General features: G+C 43.4%; 1 protein-coding gene across 9 annotated transcripts in view; it reads left to right on the top strand.

Annotated features, from left to right (window-relative positions):
• Positions 1-20,593, top strand: part of LOC119730153 (adenylate kinase 9-like) — a 44,318-nt gene extending 23,725 nt beyond the window's left edge. For 8 of the 9 annotated variants that reach the window (XM_038202927.1, XM_038202928.1, XM_038202933.1 and 5 more), the window contains 15 exons: positions 1,279-1,491; positions 2,534-2,783; positions 3,230-3,279; positions 3,975-4,102; positions 4,856-5,144; positions 5,790-5,801; positions 7,440-7,667; positions 7,984-8,202; positions 9,427-9,640; positions 10,069-10,270; positions 11,894-12,040; positions 13,256-13,473; positions 14,585-14,951; positions 15,763-16,079; positions 20,313-20,593. In XM_038202927.1, the coding sequence (XP_038058855.1) occupies positions 1,279-1,491; positions 2,534-2,783; positions 3,230-3,279; positions 3,975-4,102; positions 4,856-5,144; positions 5,790-5,801; positions 7,440-7,667; positions 7,984-8,202; positions 9,427-9,640; positions 10,069-10,270; positions 11,894-12,040; positions 13,256-13,473; positions 14,585-14,951; positions 15,763-16,079; positions 20,313-20,527 (3,069 nt within the window). In that variant the 3' untranslated portion in view covers positions 20,528-20,593. The remainder of the gene's footprint in view (positions 1-1,278; positions 1,492-2,533; positions 2,784-3,229; positions 3,280-3,974; positions 4,103-4,855; positions 5,145-5,789; positions 5,802-7,439; positions 7,668-7,983; positions 8,203-9,426; positions 9,641-10,068; positions 10,271-11,893; positions 12,041-13,255; positions 13,474-14,584; positions 14,952-15,762; positions 16,080-20,312) is intronic. The other variant, XM_038202926.1, reaches the window with a different exon arrangement.
• Positions 20,594-20,954: the final 361 nt, after the last annotated feature.

Genomic DNA, 20,954 nt, shown 5'->3' with positions numbered 1-20,954 from the left:
GCTGGGCTGGCTTTTTACCATTACTGGGCTGGCTTTTTACCATTACTGGGGTGGCTTTTTACCATTACTGGGGTGGCTTTTTACCATTACTGGGCTGGCTTTTTACCATTACTGGGCTGGCTCTTTACCATTACTGGGCTGGTTTTTTTACCATTACTGGGCTGGCTTTTTACCATTACTGGGCTGGCTTTTACCATTACTGGGCTGGCTTTTTACCATTACTGGGCTGGCTTTTTACCATCACTGGGCTGGCTTTTTACCATTACTGGGCTGGCTTTTTACCATTACTGGGCTGACTTTTTACCATTACTGGGCTGGCTTTTTACCATTACTGGGCTGGCTTTTTATCAACACTGGGCTGGCTTTTTACCATTACTGGGCTGGCTTTTTATCAACACTGGGCTGGCTTTTTACCATTACTGGGCTGGCTTTTTACCATTACTGGGCTGGCTTTTTACCATTACTGGGCTGGCTTCTTACCATTACTGGGCTGGCTTTTTATCATTACTGGGCTGGCTTTTTACCATTACTGGCTGGCTTGTTACCATTACTGGGCTGGCTTTTTACCACTACTGGGCTGGCTTTTTACCATTACTGGGCTGGCTTTTTACCATTACTGGGCTGGCTTTTACCATTACTGGGCTGGTTTTTTACCATTATTGGGCTGGTTTTTTTACCATTACTGGGCTGGTTTTTTACTATTTCTGGGCTGACTTTTTACCATTACTGGGCTGACTTTTTACCATTACTGGGCTGGCTTTTTACCAGTACTGGGCTGGCTTTTTACCAGTAGTGGGCTGGCTTTTTACCATTACTGGGCTGGCTTTTTACCATTACTGGGCTGGCTTTTTATCACCACTGGGCTGGCTTTTTACCATTACTGGGCTGGCTTTTTACCATTACTGGGCTGGCTTCTTACCATTACTGGGCTGGCTTTTTATCATTACTGGGCTGGCTTTTTACCATTACTGGGCTGGCTTTTTACCATTACTGAGCTGGCTTTTTAGCATTGCTTGGCTGGCTTTTTACCATTACTGAGCTGGCTTTTTACCATTACTGGGCTGGCTTTTTACCAGTACTGGGACGTTCCAAAGCTTGCTTTGGTATTTCTGACAATGCACTCCCCTTTTTAATAGCGTCGTGTCAACAGCTATACAAAACGCACCGTGTGATGGGCGTTCAGGCTTGGAAGTGTCCCAGTAATGGCTTCCAGAACCGTCACGTAATTTCATATTCGGATCCAAAATAAATTTTTGTTCAATTTTCCTGTCAAAACAGGATGAAGAGATGATGAAGAACAAGAAGAAGCAGTTTGGCGACACCAAGCATTTCTGCCCGGTTCAGTACAAGGAGAACTACGTCCTGTGGCCCGGTAACCCAGAGATTGGAGCCAAGTATCGGGAGAAGGTCTACTACTTCTCTACCACTGAGGCGAGGGAGAAGTTCTTAGCCGAGCCAACGTTGTATGTGGCCAAAGGCAAACCGTTCAAGGTGAGTTTGGGATGAATTTTGCTTCCAGCTACATCAACTGTGTTGTAGTCAAGTCCATCACAAGTCCTTTGAATTCCTTAACAGTCTTTACAAGTCTTTGCAATCCTCGCAAGTTTGACAAGTCCCCAGAACTCCTCACAAGTCCTCACAAGTCTACGCAAGACCTCACAAGTCTCACAAGTCCTCGCAAGTCCTCACTAGTCCTCACAAGACCTTTAATTCCTCACACGTCCTCACAAGTCCTCACAGGTCTTCACAGATCCTTCACAAGTCTTCGCAATTCCTTGCAATTCCTCCACAAGTCCCTGCAATTATTTGCAAGTCCTCACACATCCTCGCATGTGCTTGCAAGTCCTCACATGTCCTCACAAGTCCTCACAGGTACTCACAGGTCCTTCACAAGTTCTTTAATTCCTCACAAGTCCTCACAAGTCCTTACAATTCTTTGCAAGTCCTCACAAGTCCTCACATGTCCTCACAGGTCCTTCACAAGTCCTTGCAATTCCTCATAAGTCCTTGCAATTCCTCACAAGTTCTTTAATTCCTCACATGTCCTCACATGTCCTCACATGTCCTTACAATTCTTCGCAAGTCCTCACAAGTCCTCACATGTCCTCACAAGTCCTCACAAGTCCTCACATGTCCTCACAGGTCCTTCACAAGTCCTCGCAATTCCTCACAAGCTCTTTAATTCCTCACAAGTCCTCACAAGTCCTCTACAAGTCCTTCCAATTCTTCGCAAGTCCTCACAAGTCCTCATAAGTCTTTACACATCCTCCCAAGTGCTTGCAAGTCCTCACATGTCCTCACAAGTTTTACAAGTCCTCACAAAAATCCTCACAAACCCTCACAAGTCCTGACACGTCCTCACATGTCCTCACAAGTCAATCACACATCACCCAGTCCCCAGTCAAGTCACAAGCTATTCAAATAAACTGTGACAACGGCATTCCTTTGGTGTTGTACAGCCTGGTTTACTTTATGTCTTGACTTGTGATAGGATTGCAATTTCCCTTTTCCTCTTTTCCTGCCATTTTTCCAGCCGGCTCCGGTGCGTCTCCTCATCTTGGGCCCCCGCGGCGCGGGCAAGAGCCTCCACGGCCGCTACCTGGCTGAAAAACTAGGCATCTTCCACATCTGCTTTAAGGAGCGTCTGCAAGAACTCGTCATAGCCAAGACGAAGAAAAAAATCGGCCCGGAGTTTGAGGAAGAGGAGGAGGAACCTGACAGCGAGCCCGAGGATGAGGCCGGAACCGGACCGACAGAAGAACAGACTACTCCTGAAGGAGCAGGTATTGTTGGTACATTTCAGATGTTTTGAAACCGCGGCGACATATCCGTCCGTGGCTTCAGGAGGACTTAGTCCCTCTACTTGGGGACTCTAGCTCAGTGTAGGCCGATAATTTGTCGCGGTTTTTCAGTTCAAACCTTAAACAAACAGTTTCTCTGTTTGCACCCTTTGTCATTAATTATATCAACTGGGCATTTTTACCATGGAAAATTAATTTTTCAAAATAAACTTGTCATTTTAAAGGGGGAAGATTTACATTTTTAACAATATTTAAGACAAGCTATCGTCATCATTTTCTGCATCTCGACACTCAGTGTGTCTTGGCAAAATCATCTTTTCAGAGAATTTTATTTATATTTTGTGCATGTTAAAGGGGAAGTGTGTCTTGGCAAAATCATCTTTTGAGAGAATTTTTATTTTCATTTTTGATTTTTTTGCATGTTAAAGGGGAAGGAGAGGAAACAGCGACTGCTGAAAACAAAGAAGAAACGGAAGAGGTAAGACGTGAACCTTAATCTTGAAGACCGATGTTCAATACAGCGTCGGGCCGAAGCAAAACATATTAGGAGTGACTCTAGTCAAATCGAAATAGTTTTTGTTTTCAGACAGGCAAACTTTATGCATTTTTACCCCCGAATATTGGACTCCTTTCAGACAGCTGGGTGAAATGAGGCAATCGGAGTAAAGTGTCTTGCCCAAGAACACAAACACTGGTTCTGTCAGGGTTGGAACCAACATACCATCACACATAAGTTGGACATGGCAACCATTGGACCGCAGCGCTCCACTAATACATAACATTTATTTGTGTTGATATTTTATGCTTCAATTTTTCTAAATATTTATAACATTTATTTTATTTATGAATTTTTGTTCAGGTTTCTAGAAAATACCTTTTGGGACTTGAGTTACAGAGCTCGAATCGGGAGCTTGCGACACCATCACGGTGTCGTTATCAACTGGCGTTGTTGAGGCCCTCATGTGACCCGTCACGTGACTAAGCTTGGTCACACGACAGGAGGTGGTCGTTCTCCATACGCCAGTTGGCAAAGACACCGTGATGGTGTCGAAAGCTCCTGATACGAGCTCTGTAACTCAACTCCCAAAAAGGTATCTTTTATTAACATGATTCAATGATGGGACTAGTAACAAACTTTCATACTCAATTTTTTTTCATTTTTTCATTTTTTAGGAGGAGCCAGAGATAGAGTGGACTGAGGAAGAAGAAAACATCAAAGGCAACCTGATGGAGGAGGAATCACTGACCCCAGAAACTCTGGAGAAGATTGTCCCAGAATGGTGGAACTTGGAACAGTTCAAGTATGTCCATATTTCCAAATAATCTTTAGGGATTTAGGGTTCATCAAATTTCTGGGTTTTTTTTGGTAAGCTTAATTTTTATCCCCATTAAAGTCCTGCTATGTTCCAACTCATTGAAAGTACACCAGTACAATTGCAGAATACCCCACCACTCAATCTATACACCTCGTAGCTGGCTACGGAGTCACGGTTGATTGCCCTCAATAAACCTTCTCAGCGCTGCATGTATGTACTATACGTCATGCTCCACTGCACTCCCACTCCGTATCCGCGTAGCCGCCAACAGGGTAGTTGGTTTGGACTTAGAATTTTTTCAGCAACTCCCATTACTTTTGTGTTGCTTCGTTCTCAAGCAGTATAAGGACTCCCACTTTGTAGCCGCGTAGCCAGCAACAGGGTCATGAGGGTAGTTGGTTTGGACTTAAAAAAATGTCAGCCACTCCCATTGCTTCGTTCTCAATGGGACCCCCACTCAGTATCCGCGTAGCTGGCAATGGACTTGAATTGTTTCTTTTCCAGTGATTCCAACCTCGTAGACAGAGAATTTAGGGGTGTATTTTCGAGTGGCGGGGTATTCTGCAATTACTCTGGTACACCAATCGTTGGCCTTTTGTGACAAAATTCATTGTCTTTATGGCAGAAAATGAGCATTTTACTGGAGGCTGTTAAGACACTGGACCCAAGACCCTGTAGCCTGATGAGGAAGACGAAGCCAAGATGTTTTTCAAAACCTACTCCCTGTTTCCTTCACAGGTCCACAGGCTTTGTCCTGGAAGGTTTCCCGCGCACGGTCGAGGAGGCCCACTTCCTTGCGGAGCACGGCCTCTTCCCGGACGCGGCGATCCTCCTGGCCGTCGAAGACACGGACATCCAGAGCCGCTTGCTCCCGCCCAAGCTGGACAAGTGGAAGCAGAAGCGTGATCGCAGGCTGGCCCGAAAGGAACGGCGGAAACTCCGCAAGAAGAAGGAGAGGGAGACGCTGATCAACAAGAGGAGGCTGGAACTGGTGGCAGAAGTGGCAGAGAGGAAAGCCGAGAGAATTGTGAGTCTCTGAGACTTTTTTTTTTTTTTTTAATAAAACTTAAAGATATTCATGAGCAAAACTGTGATGTCATTCCAGGCAGAAACCTCAGTGTTACAGGTAATTCAGCACAAAAAGTTGCCACAATCTTTGATATTTTTGCTGTCATAGATTTTCTTTTCTTTGGTGATTCGTTGTTGTGTCAGTACATGGCAGTAAGCCAATGTCTCACAAATGTTTTCAATGAGGAAAGTTTGGGTTCACAATTTGAACAGAAAACAACTGAACATTGTCTTCCTGAAATGACATCACAGCAACAGCGCCCTCAGTTGTCCGGAAAAGGACAATTTTTTGATGTTTAAAGAAGTGCACTTTTCAATGAAATTAACCAAAAAAAGGGATGGCAAATAGTTTTCATACATTTAACTTTTAATAAGAGGAGTAGAAAGTTGCACAAAATGTGTTCCTATTGAAATTCATCTTTTGGACCCTTTCACTGTCATCATTGTCATCCTCATCATTTACTTGTCACCATCAAAAGTAGCATTCATATCAACATCTAACAAAAAACAAATATACCACTAAAATATTTGCCTGTAAAAGTTACGAGCATTTGCATTAAATAACATTTCACTTTTCCTCGATCCATTTGTCTCAATTTACCAGGCTGTGCAACGGGTATGTAAAAAAAATCACTCACTCACTGTCACCTCTTGAGAGGCACATTTTTAAAAAATTGCAGAAATCACAAAAACTCTTTGCACCCGATCAGTCACAAATATCACCTGAAATGAAACACACTATTCCACAGTGATACACATGTGCACTTTCTCATCACAAAACTGAGAAACTCTGGTTATTCTGGTTAAAAGGAATATACAACATTTGCAAACATCAAAAAACAAAATTACCAAATTGTTATGAAATACCTTACTAAGTTACTGGATTGTTAGTGAATGACAGTCTAAAGCATCCTGTAAAATCATGGCACCTGGTGTGCAGTCATTTTCATGAAAAGTGATATTTTTGTATCAATTCCAACGCTGGTCGGCCGACCAGCGTTGGAAAAACCTGATTTTGTTTTCAACTACTGCCCCCAATTTACCAAATTTATTCGGTCCATTTTTGTTTGCAATTGGTTTCACGTCCGTGAACGGGTGCAAGCCAGCTAGACTTGTTCCCTAACCTTACAATTCCAGACGTCTATAAACTGCTCTGTTTCATCTTAAGTGGGGTCAGGGAGCCAGACTACAGGAACATGATTGTTTTTCTTGGTTTTTCCAGCATCTACGAATACAAAACTTCAAACAAGTCCATGTAACAATTTACTAATACTAAAAATACTAACCCCCCAAATCCATCCATTTCTGAAGATAATAGCAAAAGCAAATGTTGTATATTCCCTTTAAAAGCGTCGAGTCAATGAATTTGCAAAAAACTTTACATCACAAGGGCCAAAATATAAAGGAATTCCACTTTAATAATTGATTTCAAGATTACATGAATATTTAAGTCACTTCGTTGCACTGTACCTCCACAATGGTTTGACTGGTCTTTTTTTGCAGGCATGGCACTGTTTTGGAAAAATACACTCACATTTTAATCGCACGGAACCAGAAAACATGTGTCTTGTGCCCAAAGAATTCATGTGAAATTGCCACCTCATTTAGGAAAGAATGCAAAATTGAACAAGTGGCACCTCAAGGCTGAACCTCTAGGTACCCCATAAAACCTCACTAAACCTCACAAAACCTTGAGGTAAATCTCAAATTACTGCCTGTTTAATTTCACATTCTCCCCTTTTGTTATCTCTAATTTGTGGTCGCAGAATTAGTCTGTAGGCCTAGCAGAGAATCCTTCAAACTGTTTGTCCAAACTCCGGTGAAATTTTTCAAAAGCCCATCCAAAGTCGATAACAGTAGTACCCCCTGCTGTATCAGATTTGAATCAGCGGAGCGGACCCCGGCAAGCTCAGCGATTTGAATTAAGACATCTGCACCAAGAACCAGGAGGTTATCGGTTCGAGTCCCTCATGAATAAGCTTACTAGCGTCTCTCACACATTGTCAAACGCGAACGTGAATTTATGAAACCACAGGAAGTATTTCCACTTCGAATTTGTAAAAGTTTCACACATTACAACTCTGGCGAATTTTGCAGCGAATGTTTCATGACGTCAAATCCGCTTCGCATTCCCATTCTCGTGAAGTTATGAACCAGCCTGCAGACAGCACAGATAACTTGGTACTTATATAACGTCGGGGAAGGCTTAAAACATTCTGTCGAAAGTCAATTTTTTTTAAAAACTAAAACACAGGCGCAGAAAGCAGCAGACAGAGACAGCGACGACTCGGAACACTCTGAAGATGAGCAAGAGGAGGACGAAGAAGAGGAAGACATCGAGGCCCTGCTGGCCGAGGAGTTTGAGGAGGAAGAAGAGGAAGAAGAAGAGGAGGAGGAGCTGGAGGAAGATGCGGTGGACCGACTCAAGAATGAGATTGGGGAGATGTACGACGACGACACAAACAAACTGGCATCGGTGCAGGTAAGGAGATGCATCAGGAACCTGTTTCACCAACTTTTGTTACACTGGTGTTACACTGTGTTGTTACACTGGTGTTACACTAGTGTTACGCTGGTGTTACACTAGTGAAACACTAGTGTTACACTGGTGTTACACTGGTGTTACACTGTGTTACACTGTTGATGTTCTCAAATTAATGTAATGCTGTCTCTGGTGTTACGCTGGTGTTACACTAGTGAAACACTAGTGTTACACTGGTGTTACACTGGTGTAACACTGGTGTTACACTGTTGATGTTCACAAATTCATGTAATCCTGTCTTTTTGTGTCCCTGCAGGAAACTTTGGAGGAGATACTGGTCCCCCGCATCGAGCTCAACGGCGGCCGCAAGCCCCACATCGTCCGCTACACCCTGGAGCAGAACCTCAAGCCCATCGTGGACTGCCGGGAGAGCCTCTTTGAGAAGGCCTACGCCGTCAAAGAGCACGTGGCCAAGAAGATGCTGCAGATTGGTTACAAGCACCCCAGCCGATTCGGCAGGTGGTGCCCGGCTAAGGTAAGCAGCCAAGTTCGGGCAAGGACCATTAGTCGACTAGTGGTTGATTTGTGACGTACTTTCAGCCTGCGCACTGATAGCAACGTGCGAACATCTCTAGTCAAACGCTGGTCAAAAAGTCATCCCAAACTTTTGGCTCCTGGCTCCCTGCTGCACGTTATGAATGTGCGCGGCTATTGGTTACCAGCGATGCAACCAGCCCCAGTAGGTTGGTTCCAAATAGTCGACCGGCGTAGTCAACCACCGTCGACTAGACAGAGTTCGGGCTAACGTTAGTCGAACTATGGTTAACCAATGGTCAATAATAGTTCTTGCGCAAACTTGCCCAATATTGGCAGGAGCCTGGCCCAAGATGTCAGTGATCGATAGCGATGGTTGCATTATTGTAGAGCGCTCTTTGCCCAATTGCTTTCTTTACTTTCTTGCACTCACGTCTTGGGAATCTTGCAGCAATTAGAGTGTGGCCGTTTCACATAAATGAGACCGTTAGAGTCAATATTGATATCTTCTAGCTTCCCATTTGATACAGGTAGTTGCTTGTCCACTGCACGTAGCACATAATGCTTACAACCGTCGCGTGAAGACGATACACTTAAAAAAAAAAAGGATTTCAACTCCGAACGCCCTTTATGGCTCGTGTGACTGACTATAAACCATTTCGTGATCGCTGATTTGTTCCCTAGGAAAGTCTAGGGAGAAAATCAGTTAAACGGCTACTACAGGATTCCCAAGATTTTAGTGCGAGCAGCTGCTCTAGTTTAATCATGCGTTGGATATGCACAATCCACTATCGATCTCTAGCATCTTGGGCCAAAACTATATAGGCAGGGAACCAATCAGTAAAAATGTGCTTCATATGATGTTTTTTTGCAAAGCAAATATTTTTGCATGTTAGCAAATATTTTCTGTGCCCCAAAATTTCTGGACCATCAGTTGATTTAGAAGGTGATGCCCAACTAAAGTAACGAACATTGGATATTTCCTGTGTAAACAATGAAATGCATGCATTGAAAAAAAATTCTCAAAACTTTTAGGAAATACTCCATGTAGAATAAAAAACACACTTCTTACATCTAAAGATGGTGTCCTATAAAGTTAGCGGAAGTAAGGCCGCATCCAATTTGTACTTGACCATGAAGTAAAGATTGCTTGTTCCATCATCAGGAAAATATCAATTCATGAATGCTGTCCTGACTACCTAGCCTTTGTTCTCCTGCCCCCTAGCTCATGGAAGGCGACTGCATCCAGCCCATGCAAGGCCCAGGCTACCCGTCCTTCCCGTCCATCTACCATCAGCACATCTACTTCCTGTCCTCGCCCCAAGCCCGCGAAGAGTTCACCATGCACCCGCTGAAGTATCTCAAGCAGCCGTCGCCGAAACCTGTCGTCCCGATCCGAATGTCTATACTGGGACCTCCAAAGTCCGGCAAGACATCACGTAAGTCTTAAATTTGTATATCTGTTTGTATTTTTGCTGTATCCTTGAGCAAGTGCGATTAATGCGCTACATCATTATTACCCTGCTCATTGGGCTAACGAAACATTCCAAAGACAATCTCAGCTCCCTGGGGAGTATACAGCTCGATGCTGCCATTTGGGCGCAGGGCAGCTAAATCAACCACAATGACCATCTCTGCCCTCACAGGTACCCATTTACCCCTGGGTGGGGAAAAGCAATGAGTGGCAAAGTGTCTTGCCCAAGGGCACACACACTAGGCTGGACTCGAACCCACAACCTACAGAATAACTCACAGATCTTGAGTTCTGTGCTCCAGACCGCGAGGCCATGGCACTCCACTTGATGAAGAACATTGATTGACTTGTGAAGACCTTTGGTTGACTTTTCTATCCAATCTTGTTTCTCAGTGGCCAATCGTTTTGTCTCCGAGTACGGCATGATCCGTCTCTCCATCGGCGAGGCGATCCGCTTCATCCTCAACCAGCAGCCCAAAACAGAGCTGGCTGCGCAACTGAACCGACACCTGCAGAAGGGGTTGACGGTGCCAGACGAGCTCGCCGTGCAAGCATTAGAGGTGTCACTGCTGGATATGAGGGGCAGCACTAGAGGGTAAGCCAGGAGCTTGTGTATTATGAGCACCTGTGTAGGTCACTCTGTATTATTGACACTTGTGTATTGTGGTCACCTGTATATTGTGAGCATCTGTGTATTGTGATCACCTGTGTAGGTCACCTGTATGACGGGCACTTGTGTATTGTGGTCACCTGTGTAGGTGCCCTGTATGTTGTGAGCGCCTGTGTATTATGGGCACCTATGTTTTGTGGGCACCTGTGTATTGTGGGCACCTGTGTAGGTCACCTGTTTGACGGGCACTTGTGTATTGTGGTCACCTGTGTAGGTGTCCTGTATGTTGTGAGGGCCTGTGCATTATGGGCACCTGTGTATTGTGGTCACCTGTGTAGGTGTCATTGTGAGCGCCTGTGCATTATGGGCACCTGTGTATTGTGGTCACCTGTGTAGGTCACCTGTATGACGGGTACTTGTGTATTGTGGTCACCTGTGTAGGTGTCCTGTATGCTGTGAGCACCTGTGTATTATGGGCACCTGTGTATTGTAGGCACCTGACTATTATAATCCCTGTGTATTTCTGGCACCTGTGTATCATGGATGCGTCTTTTTTGAGCTACCCTGGATAGTGGGAACCTGTTTATTTTAGGCACCTACTGTGGGCACATGTGTATTGTGGATACCTATTTATTGTGAGCATCTGTGAAGTTTGAGCAACTGTGTTTTTGTGGTAACCTGTTTATTGTGGACACCTGCGTATTGTGGCCATCCATCCAATTTGGCCACTTTTGTACTTAAATGTACCCGTGAAGTCTGTCCCAAGCCAATATGGCTCATCAGGTCGGCATTTGTGATGCGATCAAGCTAAATGAGTCGTTTGTCGACCCTGGTCAAATTTTTTTTATTACAGATTTGAAAGGAGCACAATCTCAGCATTACTTCTGTGAAAACCGCATGCTGATACCACCTTTAGTTAAAAAATTATGGAAGTCGGAACACCAAGAGATGTGATGAAGTGACGTGATGAAGTGGTCCTATTTTGGCCTGAATCTCCAAATGAAAATTTCTGACAAACGACTCATGTAGCTTGATCGCATCACATTTATCTCCAGTTTCCTTAGCATGAAGTGAATGAGAATATTTCTACTCCTCCTGGATGGGATGCCAGTCCATCACAGGTTACCCCCGGCTAATGCCGGTATCCATTGATACTCCTGGGTGGAGAGGCAAAAGGGGGTGAAGTAGCTTGCCCAAGGACACAATTGGACAGCGGCCGGATTCAAACCCTTTACCTTCAGATCATGAGTCATGAAACCCAAGCTATGATGCCACTTTCCCTTGCCATCACAAGTCATCACAGGTTACTCTCCAGCTAATGCCGGTATCCATTTATACTCCTGGGTGGAGAGAGGCAAGTGGGGGTGAAGTGGCTTGCCCAAGGACACAACATACGGCCAGCAGCTGGATTCAAACCTCTGACCATCTGATCATGAGTCACAAACCCTAACCACTACACCATATTCCCCACTCGTGTTTGATGTTGTGAATGCTTTTAAAAAAAAAAAAAATTAAGAAAAAAATCCCTGTCATATTGTCAAGATTTTCCTAAAATTTCGAAAAAGTTTTAAAAATGTGTTAATTTATCTCAATTCTACCTCGCTGCAGCTATGTTTTGGACAGTTTCCCGGCCACCAAGCGCCAAGTGGACCTTCTGACTGAGCACTGCATCATCCCCGTCTGCGTGATCGAGCTGCAGGTAGACAGCAGGGAGCTGATGGTCCGAGGCATGAAGGACAAAAACTCAGCAGACAGGTAGGCCCGAGCAGACCCTGCCCTGTAACACGATCCTAACAAAGCCCCCCAGACTAGTGAAACTTCCACCGAGGGCCAAATTACTGAAGCTGCTAACAGCAGAAACTGTTACGCAGTACATGTAAATGCTTAGGGCAGTCTCGTTACATATCCGTGACGAGTTCTGGACAGAACTGCAGACATGTATCGGGAATAAGTTGCAGGATTTTGAACATCTTCCCTGCAATCTTCCCGCAATGAATTTATCAGTATTGGTGAGTCAAGCAGTTGCTAATGAAAATTTCCCCTGAACATGCCCGGGACAAATGCAGAGTTTCTTCAAGACAAAGTGAACGATTCTAACCACAACTTGTCCGGAACTAGTCCCGGATATGAATTGAGACGGGCTCGTAACTGAAATCAGCTAAGAACGAGGTTAAATTTGATGGATCTGTTTACTGTAAAGGAAAAATCTCTACTACTAACTATATCAGAAAATTCTGAGCTAATTTCCTCACAGGTTAGTGAGGAAATTTGGCTTTTGAACATGCGAACATCTAGTAACTTAGGGACTGTGACCATTCAGCCCTGGTATGAAAAGGGCCCCCCGGTACCTCGTCCGGTCCAGAGCCAGTCCGGTCTTCAGCCCAGTCTCGTCTGGTACACCTGTCTGACCAGAAGTTTTTTAAGTCAGTCAGGCGCATCAATTTATTGCCCTGCAGAGAACCTCCAGAGCAGAACAGTAGCAGACTTACCGGATTAAAGATAAAATCCTTCCAAACGCCTTGGTAATTTACGGTCCCATTGTGCGCTGTGCGCGAAACAGCTAGCATGGCAGGGGTTTTGATCTGTGCCGACGAAAGTGTTCTATTGTTTCGCGCTGAGAGATGAAAACCACAAGCGGGTTTCTTCTGGGATATATTACATGTGTCAATACATGCAAACAATATACCCCAGGATTGAGGAGTTCCTGATTAGCAACCGGACCAGCTCCTGGGCCGGTAGCTGGGACGGTGCGAAATGACTTCTTGGGAGGGGACGAGCTTACCGGGGGGCCCTTTTCATACCGGGGCTGAATGGTCACGGTCCCTTAGAAAGCTAGCATAGAAAATGGTCATATTCAGTGGTTAGCTAAGCCATGAAATTAAGGAATCAATACCTTCAGAGAAGCTCCTTTACTTATGTTCTGCAACTTCATTTGAAGTCCTGCACTGTCGTTTTGTTGCTCTCTTCCAGGGTCCTACCGTTCCACGACAGTGCCCAGATCTTAGCCATCCGCATCGCCGCCTGGCAGAAGGAGATCACGGCGGTCCGGGAGTGGTACAAAGAGCAGCACCGTAACTGGGTGCCGCTGGATGGCGAGAGGTCCAAGTGGTGGGTGTGGAACCGCTCGGCCAACGAGGGCAAGAGGACGGTCCGGCATATACAGGACTACCTGCAGAGGATATCGGAAGGTGAGAGTCACATGTCAGTCACGTGTGAATCCCATGTCAATCACATGTCAATCACATGTGAATCCCATGTCAGTCACTTGTGAATCACATGTCAGTCACTTGTGAATCACGTGTCCATCACGTGCCAATCACATGTGAATCACAAGTTAATCACATTTTATTATAAACAAATCAATCACATGTCAATTACATGTCTGTCACATGTAAATCACTAGTCAGTCACGTCAGTCAGATGTAGCTCATGTCACTCACCAGTCAATCCCTTGTTATCACATAAGTCAAACATATGTAAATCACAAGTTATCACAACTTATCGAAAGTCAGTCAGAGGCCATCACAGGTCATCACAAGTTATCACTAGTCATCACAAATTATCACAAGTCATCATAAGACATCACAAGTCATCACAAATTATCACAAGTCATCATAAGGAATCACAAGTCATCACAAATTATCACAGGTCATCACAAATTATCACAAGTCATCATAAGACATCACAAGTCATCACAAATTATCACAAGTCATCACAAATTATCACAAGTCATCATAAGGAATCATTAGCCATCACAAGTCATCATAAGGAATCACAAGTCAATTACAAGTCAGTGTTGCAAGTCAATGACAAGTTATCACAAGTCATCATAAGGCATCACAGGTCATCATAAGGCATCACAAATCATCATAAGGCATCACAAGTCAGTCGTAAGTCAGTGTTGCAAGTCAATGACAAGTTATCACAAGTCATCATAAGGCATCCCCAAACATCATAAGGCATCACAACTCAATCACAAGTCAGTGTTGCAAGTCAATGACAAGTTATCACAAGTCAAGCACACGTGAATCATATATCAGTCACATGAGTTTTACTTGTAAATCGCTAGTCAAAGTACAAGTTATTTAATCTCAAACCAAAATTCACAAGCTTTTCAAAGATTAAAAGGCGTTCCTTTGTTATTGTTTATCTTTGTATTTGTTGCGGCCGTCTTGCGATATTGATTTGTGCTTGATTGGGAAGAATTTGATTTCAAGTTTGCAGTTTTATCATTGCGTTTAATGCAAAATGTAGTATTTTCAAAGTATTTTTTCTTATTTTCCCTTTTTGCTTTTCCAGGCAAAGCAGCCTCCGTGGCCGAGATGTGCATCACCCCGAAAGAGTTCCTGGCCCGCCTGGGCGACTTCGGCCAGTACTGCCCGGTCAGCCTGGCCAAGGAAGGCCAGCTGGTCGACTGCTCGGTCAACCTGACCATGGAGTTCGCGGCTGAGTTCCGCGGCCGCTACTACAAGATGGAGAACCAGGCCAAACTGGAGGAGTTCTTGGCCAGCCCGGAGCGGTTTGTCCCGCCGCTGGCACCCAGGCAGCTGCCCGCTCTGGAGCTGTTGCCACGTCGGCGGTCCCCGATGGAAGTCAAGACCATGTTCCCGATGCAGTTGGAGCTGCAAGGATACTGCCCGGTTACTTATCTGGACGGAAAACTCAGGTACGACAGAGTTTTGCTTTGCGCTTATTAATTCTTTAAAGACCAACTATACCAATGGATGGAAATGTTAAAAGAATACGGGAACTGATATTTTCTAATCTTCTACACATTTTTTAAAGAAAAAGAATAAAAATGTCTTTAAAAAAAGTGTTTTTAAGTAAAAACAATTGCCGTCTTTCATTTTCACAAATACAGAACTCTAATTTTTTAACACCTTTTTCTTAGTATTTAAAAGAATGTAGGAACTGATATTTTCTAATCTTCACATATTTTTAAGAAAAAGTAAAAAAAATCGTTAAAAAAATTGTTTTTAAGGAAAAACAATTGCCATTTTTCATTTTCACAAATACAAAACTCAAAACTTTAAACAACTTTTTCTCAGTATTTTACTTTTTTTACATGTCGATACATACAGAATATCCAACTGAAGTGCAACAAAAAGTATTATAAGGAGAATTTATTCTCTCTCCTAACACTGCAAACCCTCATTTCGACCTCTGCCAAGTTCCATCTCATTTTGACAAAACGCCTCACATTTGCTTGAATAGACCTTGAAGAAAATCATTTCATAAGTTGAAAACCTCCTTTGTTTCTCTTCTTGGAGATGCTCAATCACTAATTCCTCAGGACATCACCGGGCTTAAAATATGCCTGTTATTCTTTCTGGACATTGCCTTGAACAATTTGCCTGTGAATTCTCTTGTGCGACACAGGCCTAGGAAACTGTACGATATTGGGTGCAGGAATTGATCCTTTTGCAGACCAAAGTACCGCCACACAAGCTAACCTCTGGCTCCCCACTTCCTCCTAGATATGAAGCCATCATCCCCGGCAACCCGGACCTCCTCGTGGAGTACCGCCAGAACCTCTACTGCTTCCTCTCGGAGGAAAAACTCCAGAAGTTCCTCCGCAACCCGGAGAAATACTACAACCTGAAGCTTCCCCACAAGCTCCCCCCGAAGAAAGACCCTCTCTTGGTGACCTCGCTCCCCATGCTCGGGTACATGGAGCAGACGTTATCCGTGGCCATCACTAAGGCTTTGACGACCGTGGGATGCTTCAAGCCCAAGTTCCCGTTCCTGTCGGCGTCGCGGTCGGCGTTGCTCTACGTGGCGTACCATCTGAAATGTGAGTAGTAGTTTGCAGTTTCTCAGTTTCGGATTGTCCCAACTGTGGAGTGTTGTGGCCTCGTGGTTAAGGGCATTGGATTCGTGGTCTGCGGGTAAAGCTGCAGGTTGTGGGTTCGAGTCCAGCCTGGGGTCATGTTGCGTGTGCCCTTGGGCAAGGCACTTTGTCACGCATTGCTTCTCTCTACCCAGGAGTAAATGGGTACCTGTGAGGGCAGAGATGGTTCTTGTGATTGAATTAGCTTCCTTGCGCCTAACAGGCTGCATGGCGCTGTATACTCCCCAGGGAGCTGAGATGGTATTTGGAATGTTTAATTGGCCCAATGATCAGGGTAATAATGATGTAGCGCCTTGAGCAGCAGTCCTGGTGGATACGTGCGCTTTATAAATACCCATTATTATTAACTACTGCTATTAAACTTGGCTACAAAGAAGAAGTTAGACATTCAGGCTAAAACGAATCCTGCGCACTGCATGTCGTACCTGCACAGATTGGCCAATTAACACCATCTGTTCATGCGAAGGTTCCGTAATTGCAAAGAGTTAAGGCCGGTTCACACTCAGCGCAAATCGAACGTGAACGCGTGTTTGTGACTTTCGCGTCTATGATATGCGTGCAGATTCGGCGATTGATCATGCAAAACAAGACTGCGTCTTGACCTCCAGATTCCGACCATTCAGCGGGCGCCTTCTATCGGGTCTCCGGTAACCAGTTGCTGTAATGGCGACCAATTGACCAATCAACAGCTAAGGCAGAATTTCTGCTCGAACTGGCATCACAATTTCTAAAGTTGACTCCGGTTGGCTAACGCGTTGTGTCACACACAATTTGCAGGCTCACATATATCAGACGTTGCTGCTGAGCTTGCAGGCTCCTTTGAACAACAGACGATACTCAGACAAGTTTTCGTGCTGCGAATTTGAAAAAAATTCACCTCATTTCAACACCAGAGAATTTCACTGCGAACGTTTCGTGACGTTAAAATTTGCTTCGCATTGGCATGAAGTATGAGTCGCCTTTAGACATTTTTAGCGCACTTCTTTGGATATTAAAGTTATCAATCCCATAATGAATAGCCCTTTTTAGGTATGCAGGTTTAATCATTGTTTTACCATCTTATATTTTTCATTATACTTGTCCAACTACAAAACTGCCATTTGTGTTGGAATCGGCAATTTCAGCATTACGTGATGTCCGTGACAAAGCTGAATAAACTTGAAAATGTTTTTTCCAAGTCTTATACGGTACATCCATCATCTAGTTATGGTCAATGAGATTACAGACTAGGAGTTTTGGATCATTTCTCTGAATCATTAATTAGATATCATTGTTAAGTTGCTTCGTCATGGACATAACGCTTCCTTTTATAACGGTGGTATTGTCGTATAAACTCCGCTGCATGTGCGAAAGCTAATGTGCGCATCGTACAATATCCCATGAGGCTAAGCTGTCCAAAGCAAATCTGTCTTCGACTTGTCTGTCATTTTCCAAGTATAATGCTGAACTTTGGTGAGACATCCCTTTTCCTAATTCTTATCACTTTAATATTCAACACACAGTTGTCTGTTAACTTCAAATAGCCAATTTATGACATCATCAGGTATTTTGTAAAAACGGTGATTTGATTATCAGAATGTATGTTAATCGACCACGCAAATTGTATAAAGTATTTTGTCATACAATTACAATGCATTGTATTAATTTCATTGCTATTTCTTTAGGCCCCCCCCCAAAAAGTCTCCGGTTTCTGGTATGCGTGCGCGTCGCCGTAGCCATGCGCGTCGGCAAAATGAAAAAGTTTTTTTTCAATGAAAGATGATGTCTCAAAACCGCCAAACTCACTGGTTTGACTGGAATCCTGCTGCTGCACAATTTTAACGTGTTTTTAGATTGGGTTATGGTCGAGAATAAGCTTTATGTGGCCTCTCTAGACTCCCATACTATTTGCACTAAGTTTTATAGTCGGGCACCATTTGCAGTCATCAGCTGACATTTGAAGCCAAAAAATCAGGTAAAAAAAAAAAAAAGCTGCGACGCCGCACCACTTTTTGGGCAAGCTCCATACCAGAAACCGGAGACTTTTTTTTTTGGCCTTAAGGATGAACAGAGTATGAAACAAGTCCATTTTATGTACACAAATTTGATTGAAATATCTTTAAATGGGGTTGAAGTTTTCACTGTTTTGTGTGAGAAGGCATTGTTATTCTGTGGTTTAGTTTTAGCCACCATCCCTATGGGCAGTATATCGACACAAAGGCTAGTTCATGATGTAACAATGTCAGCATGTGAAACCTTTTATCCGTCTGCCGTTTAAAAAAAAAATATTGTTTTATTCTGAAGAGGGAACAAATCTGCTGAATAAAAATAATAGATTGAAAAACAACAACATAAAAATCACCGTTTTTAAATTTAAAAACCTGCTTTAAATACATCTAAATCAATGATAGCACATTTTTCAAGCAATTGCAAAATGAAAAAAAATCCTACTGCAGACTTCAGACAATTAAAGGGAAGATACAACATTTGCAAACATCACAAAACGAAATGATCAAATTATCACGAAATACCTTACTGGATCGTTAGGGAATGACAGTCTAAAGCATCCTGTAAAATCGTGGCTCCTGCTGTGCTGTCATTTTCAAGAAAAATGGGATTTTTCCAACGCTGGTCGGCCGACCAGCGTTGGAGAAAACTGGCTTTTTTTAAAAAGTGCTCGTAATTTTTCATAATTAGTTATTCCACGTTTTCTTTGCAATTGATTACACACCTGTGAAGGGGTACAAGCCTGCTAGACTGATTCTCTGACCTTACAATTCCCCAAAGTCTATACATTGCTCCGTTTCATCTTAAGTGGGGTCAGGGAACCAGACTACAAGAACATGATAGGTTTTCTTGGCTTTTCAGCATCTACAAGCCCTAAACGTGAAATAAGTCATTTTAACAATATTTGCTATAACATACTAATCCTCCAAATCCATTTATTTCTGAAAATTGCAGCAAAAGCAAATGTTGTACATTCCCTTTAAAGTTAAAAAAACCACCTAATTTGATTTCTCCTATGTTTCACCGAGGATTACGACAATTATTCGCAGAAAATATTGCAGTATTTGATTCCAGTACCACCTTGCTCATTCGATCCCCTGCCAATTTTCCAAAAAAATGATTACCTCCATCTGGGTTATGACTCAATTTTCAGAAAGGACAAAAAAAAATCCAGGGTCCTCGTTTCTCACATGACCTCTCCCAGGGTGAAAGGTCAAACCCTGGCTAGCAGTAAACGCAGTAACATAACATGTTGCCTTAACAACGATCAAAACCAGACGGGCATTAAATCTCTCCCCCTTAGACTGGGTTGTTTCGTGACGACCAATTGAGCCTGAAAAATAAAAATACAGCCACATGTCTTCGGGGGTTTGGTAATCCGTGCGTGGCGGATCGCCGCCTTCGACCTACGGGGGAAACATTTTTATTTATCTGTGGGAACCGAGAACTCATGCGCCCACGGGTTGCTCTGGGAAACGGAATAATGCTGGATTACGGCTAGTGGTATTTCCCAAGCGACAATGTACTTCTTTTTGTTATTTTTGTTTTATATGAGAAGCTTAAAGTTCGTTGATCTCGTGGTCTCGTTCTTTCAGTTTTATGGGCTGACCAAAATCAAATATGTGTACAGGATTTTGTTTTATCTAGACGGAAAATCACCAATGCTGAAAAAAAATTGCACCACTCATTCTATTTTCTGTAGTGATAAATTTGTTAGTCCTTTTCATTATGTAATAAAATTGTTTTTTTTTCAAGATGAGGGGGAAAGTGACACAAGCATAATCTTATTGCTCAAAATCAGGGTTCTTTCTTAATAATTTTCATGTAATTTTTTCTCTCTGCTAAAAAAAATTAAGTTTGATTTCTGTTTCTGTTAAACAGAACGAATGTAGTTTCTTTTAAATTTTAAAAATTGTGATCTGCTCAGAAGACACATCTCTGTATAAATAGTTTCACGAGGCCGCTGAAATGTCTGTGAGGTTTTTATTTAATGTTTTTTAAAGAAACATTGGCTATTGAATGTGTAAATGGTACTCAAGTTGCTCCATGAAGATTAACTGTTTTACAATTAATCATAGTTTCATTGTGAATCTCTGCTATGTCGGAAAGAAATATAAACTAATGAATTACTAAATACTTCAGCTCCTACTCTTGTTTTCTCAAATGGTATTCTCCATTTTCCCGATCCAGCGTACAACCCCAAGAGCTCGGACTACGTCCGCAAGAAGTATCGCCGCAAGTTGGAGCAGTTTGAGGACAACTGCGAGCTGATTCGCTACCTGGGCAGTCACATGGCCGGCCGCTACAGGCACCCGGAGGATCGGCCCATCGACTTCGACCACAAGATGATAATGTTCCTGAATTTGAAGGGGCGAGAGCCCACGCCGTCGGCGATCATGTCCTGAAGGGAAAACAAAGTGTCCGGTCCATCAATGTATCCCTGTTTTGTAAGGATTTGTAGGAACCTTCCTCCATCCTTCAAAACCCTTCAAAAAGTATGTTGGATTTTGAAGGATGTGGAGGTCAAAGGTCATGGATGTTTCGGCAAGACAAGGCAAGCCTACTAAAGCTGGTCCCAGAGTTCACAGAATTCTGTTCAATTGATTCAGAATGACTATTCACTGGAGGTCTTTTCATGCATCTGGTTTGCACAGTGGGCCGGATTTAGCCCATTCATTGGTGTTACCTGGTAATCCTATACAATAGAACTGCCCGACTCACAAGTGACAGTCAGTCAGTCAGATTCAAAGACGACACTAGGCTGGCTCTCTGGGACCAGCACAAATGGATTTTGTTTTCGTTCCAAAAATTTATCAAAACGAAGATGAATAA

The sequence above is a fragment of the Patiria miniata genome, unplaced genomic scaffold, assembly GCF_015706575.1.
Source record: "Patiria miniata isolate m_02_andy unplaced genomic scaffold, ASM1570657v1 HiC_scaffold_22, whole genome shotgun sequence".
In the NCBI taxonomy this organism is placed as follows: Eukaryota; Metazoa; Echinodermata; class Asteroidea; order Valvatida; family Asterinidae; genus Patiria; species Patiria miniata.
This window is presented reverse-complemented; position numbering and strand designations above follow the sequence as displayed.